Here is a 6,898-nt window from a genome sequence, read left to right as displayed (position 1 = left end):
AAGTAAAGACAAGTGCTGCCCAATGCAATTGCTCATCACCTGCTGACAGTGATCTGCACCTCCCCAGTTTATACACTGGGCACGACCCTCTGTGCTATGGAATAGCCCACAGGCTAGTTCAGGTCAGCTCTCCTGGCCATGCTCCCTCCCAGCTTCTTGTGCACTTACTCCCTTTCAGAGCAAGGGAAACTGAAAACTCCCTCACTTAGAATAAGCACTACTTAGGAACAACTGAAACAGCAGAGTGTTATCAATGTTATTCTCACATTAAATCCAAACCCCAGCCCTATACCAGCTACTAGGAAGAAAATGACTCTATCCCAGTTGAAACCAGGAGGCCTGTCCTGTTTTCTGCCATTTCCCTGGGCCTTGACGTTACAGTGTGAGCCTGTTTGTGGCAGCATCAGGTCGGGGCATCTTCTCTGGCTGAGCACTTCTGCGTTGAACACAGTTCTTCTTCCTGCATGGTCGGAGGTGGCTGCTACCTTAACAGCTCCAGCAAGGTCTCTGGGAAGCTTCTTGAGAGTCAGGCAAACTACCAAAAGAGATGGAATTGTCAATTTTGGGGGAAAAATAGATGCTAGCAGCACTTTGCAGAGGAGTGCTGTGGGCTGGCCCTGCTGCCTGTCCTGCTGCATTCAACAGCAGCAAGGAGAAAGCAGGCTGTGTTCACTGCAGGAGGCACTAACAGCTTCTGGCAGTGTCACTTTCACCAGTGAGTTTATAACACGATGATAAATAAAGTCTTTCCTGTACAAAACCTGCTCTGACTGGGGTTAGTTGGTGCCACCCCAGCAGAAGGGCAGCACCCTACACCTGCCTTTGTGGAGGGGCACATCTTTCTGTGCTTGAGTAGGATTTGTGCTCCTTGGTCTCCTGATACTGATCTTGGAATTCCTGCTGTGTTTTGTGGGGGAAAGCACAGAGAACACCTGTGTTGCTGTGTCATCAGTGCTTGGGTCCAGCATACAGGTGCCTGTGGCTTTGGATACTGGGCTCACTAGGTTGAGAAGTTGCTTTCTCTCCCATATAACCACCTCTTTGTAGCTACTTTGCATTTCCACAGCCACTGGAAAGCCCAGTCTCACATCAGACTTTTTTGTTCCTTTGGCCAAGAGGAAATCTCTGCCAAGAGAAAACTGAAAGGGGTAAAAAAAGGTCTTTGGAAAAATAAAGTGTAGTAACCAGCCTGTTAGTGCCAGTGCATCTGTTACCTGCCACTTCTATGCCAGGTAGTGTCACACTGTGAGGCGGGCTGAAACTTGCCTGCCAGACCTTTACAGCTGAGCTTAAACGTGACCCCTGTGCCGGGGGAGAGGCAGAGCTGCCACTCACGCCGCTGGTGCAGAAACAGCACGGAACTCGCGTGAGCTGGGGCTGGGCGCAGCGATTGCTTTGCCTGTGGCAGACGCGCTTCTGCCGGAGCAGCGCCGCGTGCCTGCGTGGGGATGCGGCGCGTCAGAGCGGGAGTGATGTCACGCAGCCCGGGGAGCTGCCGCCGGGAGCGGAGCCCGCCGCCGCTATAAAGCTGCCCGAGCAGCGGGACAGCAGCCGCGGCAGGCGGGACGGGACGGGACAGCGGCGGGACGGCAGCCCCGGGACAGCAGCCGCGGCAGGCGGGACGGGACAGCGGCGGGACGGCAGCCCCGGGACAGCAGCCGCGGCAGGCGGGACGGGACGGGACAGCGGCGGGACGGCAGCCCCGGGACAGCGGCGGGACGGCAGCCCCGGGACAGCAGCCGCGGCAGGCGGGACGGGACGGGACAGCGGCGGGACGGCAGCCCCGGGACAGCAGCCGCGGCAGGCGGGAGCACCGGCGGTCGAGTCCCGCTGCCCGCGCCGGGCACACAGCGGCAGCTCTGCCCTCTCGCAAACCACCCGTTTCCAAACTGGGGGAGCAGGGCGGCGTTTCCGAGATGATGTCCTGCTTTGTCTGGCTCTCCCTGCACACCTTGGTTAACGCCTTTGCGACCGCGGGAAAGTTGCCCCTCGGCGGGAGCCTGGAGGAGACTTTTGTAATGCCGAACATCTCGGGTTTCTTTCCCTGGGATAACGACAGCCTGGCTGACTGGCAGAGCTTTGTGGGCAGGAGCCGGTACGGAGCCGAGTCGCAGAGCATCACGGTGAAAGCCCTGCTCGTCGCAGCCTACTCCTTCATCATTGTCTTCTCCCTGTTCGGCAATGTCCTGGTCTGTCACGTTGTCATCAAGACCAAGCGCATGCGCTCCGCCACCAGCTTGTTCATTGTGAACCTGGCTGTAGCTGATCTCATGATCACCCTCCTCAACACACCTTTCACGCTGGTAAGACTGGGGCAGAGGTGCCATCAAGGCAGAGTAGCTAATTTGGTGGCTTTTTCTTCTTTATGCCACAATAGGCAGTGGAGAGAGATGTTCTGTCCAGGACAGAACAAACATCTTTGGTACTGAGCTGCTGTATTGTCCTGTGGGATGCTGCTGGGCAGCACTAACCTACCTCTTCAGGGTTCAGAAGCTAGGAAATGATACAGTGGGCCTGCTGTTTAAATTTCACATAGTACAAGGAGCTATGGGCCAGAGGTGGCTCAGTATCTACAAGTGTGTGGAGATGTGGGGCAGAAAACTAATGGTGTTCTGGTTTTAGGCTCGTTTTGTGAACAGTACCTGGATATTTGGGAAGGGGATGTGCCATGTCAGTAGGTTTGCACAGTACTGCTCCCTCCACGTCTCTGCCTTCACCCTGACAGCCATCGCCGTGGACAGGCACCAGGTGAGATGAAAGCACTCTGAAGCAGACAGAAAGCTTCAGGGGGCTTAATTCAAATGAGAAAGGGTGATGCTCATATCCTTTCCTTCTCAGCTCCCACATTAGTGTAAGATGCCTGAGGAGCTGCAGAGTAGAAGAACAGTGCTTACTGTCACATGGAAAGAATAGTTTCCAGCCTGCAGCAAGTTGGGAGGTATCCCTTGCCTTGCCATCACTCCCAGCGGGGCAACAGGAGCTTTAAATAATCCAGTAACTCTCAGATGAGGAGAAAGCCCAAGACCCTGATAGGAGTTCATGTGGGCAGCTCTCCTCCAGGGTGGTTTGTCCAGCACCATGGAGATGACCATGGATGGAGAGACATCCCAGTTAGCTCCCACAGCTCTGTCTCCCTTGGCTCTGTGATGTCTCCCTCTTTGTTACTCTGAACTGACTAGTGGAGAGCTGACTGTGGCACACTGGTATTTGTCAGGAGCAGAGCTGTGGCTTGCCGTTGCTCAAAACTGGGGACAGTCAGGCATTTTCAGGCTGGAACCACTCAAAATCCACTCAAAACAGTTGACATTTTCTGCTTGAAAGCTTCTTGGGGTTTTTTGCTATTAGGTAAATTGAACCTGGAAATGAACATGTATGCATGGCACATTGGTACCCAGTTTTTCCCACCTAGACACAAATACTCAAAAGTAAGGGTGGGACTGGGATCTGATTTTAACCATTTTCATGCAGGAAAAATGCAGGAACAGTGCAGGTTTTCATATACAGCTTGCAGTCAATGGGAGCTGGGTGAAGACTGTTTTGCTTGCATGCTGAATTTCCAAGTTAAGTAATAGATTTAAGGCTGGAAGATCATATGAAAAAGTGATAACATTATTTCCTGAAATGTCATAAGCCTGAGTATTGGTTTATTCCACACAGGTTATAATGCACCCTCTGAAACCTCGCATATCTACTGCAAAAGGTGTCATCTACATCTGTGTCATCTGGATCATGGCAACTTGTTTCTCTCTACCACACGCTATCTACCAAAAACTCTTTACCTTTGAATACAGGTAAGGATGTTCTTTGCTTTTCTCCACAGTCTCCCTGAGGCCAGACTCTCAGTGGTTGTACTTTGGCATCGTCTACTGAAAGCCCTGGGCTTGTGTTGAAGTCAGCCAAATATGGATCTAGTCTATAATTGTCATCAGATTGCTTTTGCAATGGCTGATAGCCTGTCCTTGTTTCTATTTCTGTTTAACCTTTATTCTATTACATTAATGGCATGAAACAGACTAAAAAGTTAAAGGATCTGGCCTGGACCCTATATCTCTATACACTGGTATTTTACACAATGTACCAATCTGACCAGTTTGGGCAGACCAGAAATGGGGAAAAACCTAAAACCTGACAGGTTTTAGTCTACTCCTCAGCCCTGGGAAAGTGAAAATATCTGCCCCAGCTGTCACGAGCCTTAATATTTGGAAGGTGCTTTAGTAAGGTCTTTGTTATGTGCAAAGACTGGCTTTGCTTGCCAAAAGACAGAGAATAAAAGCCTGCTTCTGTGCAGCTGGAAACTTTGTAATTGATGAAATTCATAAAGCCATCATAAGGTCATGAAGGCCCATGAGAAATTATCACCACATTGCTCACGGGCTGCTCCGTGGCTCAAATCCTTGGACAGCAGAGCTCTGCTTAGCTGTGACACGTGTGCATAAAGGAAGCCTCTGTCTCCAGGCTTTATGCAGGAGCCTTCTCCCACCTACCTCTTGTTTTCACTGTGCTGCTCCCACGGTGCAGCCACCCGTGCCCTCACCCCCTGTCTGTCTGTCTCCTCTTGCAGTGAGGAGGTCACCCGCTGCCTGTGTCTGCCAGACTTCCCCGAGCCTGCCGACCTCTTTTGGAAGTACCTCGACTTAACAACCTTCATTTTGCTCTATGTCCTTCCCCTTCTGATCATCACTGCTGCCTACATGACAGTGGCCAAGAAACTCTGGCTGCGCAATGTCATCGGGGACGTCACCACTGAGCAGTACTTTGCCCTTCGCAGAAAGAATAAGAAGACCATAAAGATGCTGATGCTTGTTGTCGTCCTCTTTGCGGTCTGCTGGTTCCCCTTGAATTGCTACGTCATCCTCCTCTCCAGCCAGACCATCCACACCAACAATGCCCTGTACTTTGCCTTTCACTGGTTGGCAATGAGCAGTACCTGCTACAACCCCTTCATCTACTGCTGGCTCAACGACAGCTTCCGATCAGAGATGAAGGCTTTGCTCCACCTGTGCAGGAAACCTCCTGAAGGGCCTGCAGAACACAGGCTTCCCTCCACGGTCCCGTCCTACCGATGGGCTTGGACAGAAAACGTCCACTTCAGGAGGTTGCAGGCCTCCCACATCCTTCCATCAGCCTCCAACATCCAGTCAGGAAGGACAGACGTCTCTGCAGTTGAACCGATCATCGCTATGAGCTAAACAGTGGCCCTGGCACATCTACAAGGACTGATTTGGCTAAAGCTAGAGTGTGGAGCTCTGGCCTACCTAGGGCCTGTGCAACCACACACGATAAAGCCACGAAGCAGGTTCTGCAGGAGGTAGTATGAAAGAGCTGCACATTTGGTGCAGGCTGATGACAATGGCATGGAGCCCCTAAAGGGGAGAAAGCAAACTCTTCCCAGGAAGGAGCTCTCTTTTCTCTTTGTCAAGTTGACTTCAGATCACCTTGCAGGATGGGATTCTCTTCATGTATGTCACCATTATGTGTTTTGCTATTACTTAAACACTAAAGCAACTGTCTCCACTCGTCACACCTCCCTTCCCCTTTTCTAAGTTTCTTTGTAGCAACATGGTCAAGATACAGACCTTTAAGTTGCTGGTTTAGATCCAGTGCAGCTGTGTTGGAAGGCATCCCTTCTGAACTGGGGCCTGAAAGGTCAAGATCTGTTCAGAATAAATGAACAGATGTATTTCACTAATTCTGAGGTCATTTCTTCTTGTGTGGAAATACTCTCAGAGAAGTGGAGAGTAAGCTGGACTTGTTTCTTACATCACAGGCACTTTTTCTAAGGTAGGGTTGAAGAGAAATGGATGGTTGCTCTTTGCATAAGCAGATGGTGAACACCAACCTGTAAGCTCAACCTGGTGAACACCAACCTGTAAGCTCAGCATCTGCCACCAGTGCTAAATCACACAGGTTTTTTTCTTTCCCAAGTCATGAATGTTCAGAAAGCTTTCCTTCCAATATAGAACTAAACTCCAAAAAACTACTTTGAAGAATGCTGGACATACCATACACAGCTGGAGAATGGGTAATTAAACACTACCCTTTTGATCAGAACATCTTTGCATTATTGTCAAGTGGCAGCTGAAGGATCCCACAGTTTGAACTTTAATTTGCCTTTGAATGTCACTCTCTTATCCTGTAAAGCATTTGGGTACTACTAAGATCAGACATTTGGGACATTTCATCCCAGCTTGTTAGAAGTTAACTCTCTGGAATCGGTTCGTAAATTAACTGCTTTGAGAGAAAAAATTCTCTGATAGCAAGAAATAAAAGTGGAACATTTCTCTGCAAGATCTCATCTGTTGATTGCACAATTTTTGTGCATGAGTGAGATGTGTCCTTCTTGAGATGACTAAAAAAATTCTTGTAAGTGCAGCTGTCTGGAGTAGTTTTCAGAACTTCATGTTCTTAGCAGAAAATCTGATTTTGAGTAATGAAAAATATAGTAATTCCAGAAACTGTACCTTGTACCACACAGGAAAGCAATAATTCTTCCTGTGCTGTGGGAATTAGCTTGAATGTCACACAGGGGTGCCCCATTCCACATTCTTGCAGCCAGCAGTGAAGCAAAAAAAATATCTTTTTTATAAATGACTCTAAACGAAAAAAAGAGAGAAACTGTTTTTGACAATGTCCTGTACTAGAGTTCAATTTCTGGAACAATTTTAAGCCTTGTAGGGGTCTGTATTTAAGGAGTATTTAAAGAGACTGAAATGCCTACCACTCCAGCTAGCCTACCAGCTAGCCTGTCATTTCACAAGTTGTTATCAGTCTCACTTGGAATCCAGTGCTATTTTTCTACCTTTTATCAAGGCCCCATGAGTGAGAGTACTTTGTATCACTGATATGCTAAATCAAACCTTTCATCCTGCCTGCTTTGACTCCTTAAGCCAAGTCCCTT

General features: G+C 49.3%; 1 protein-coding gene across 1 annotated transcript; it reads left to right on the top strand.

Moving 5' to 3' along the window:
• Nucleotides 1-1,916: 1,916 nt before the first annotated feature.
• GPR83 (G protein-coupled receptor 83) lies at nucleotides 1,917-5,189 on the top strand. Its single transcript, XM_010196302.2, has 4 exons — nucleotides 1,917-2,303; nucleotides 2,623-2,748; nucleotides 3,658-3,791; nucleotides 4,562-5,189. The coding sequence occupies exons 1-4, from the start codon at nucleotides 1,917-1,919 to the stop codon at nucleotides 5,187-5,189; spliced, it is 1,275 nt and encodes a 424-aa protein (XP_010194604.2).
• Nucleotides 5,190-6,898: the final 1,709 nt, after the last annotated feature.

The sequence above is a fragment of the Colius striatus genome, chromosome 1 (assembly GCF_028858725.1).
Source record: "Colius striatus isolate bColStr4 chromosome 1, bColStr4.1.hap1, whole genome shotgun sequence".
Lineage (NCBI taxonomy): Eukaryota > Metazoa > Chordata > Aves > Coliiformes > Coliidae > Colius > Colius striatus.
Note: the sequence above shows the minus strand (reverse complement) of the source record. Positions and strands in the feature narration are given on the sequence as shown.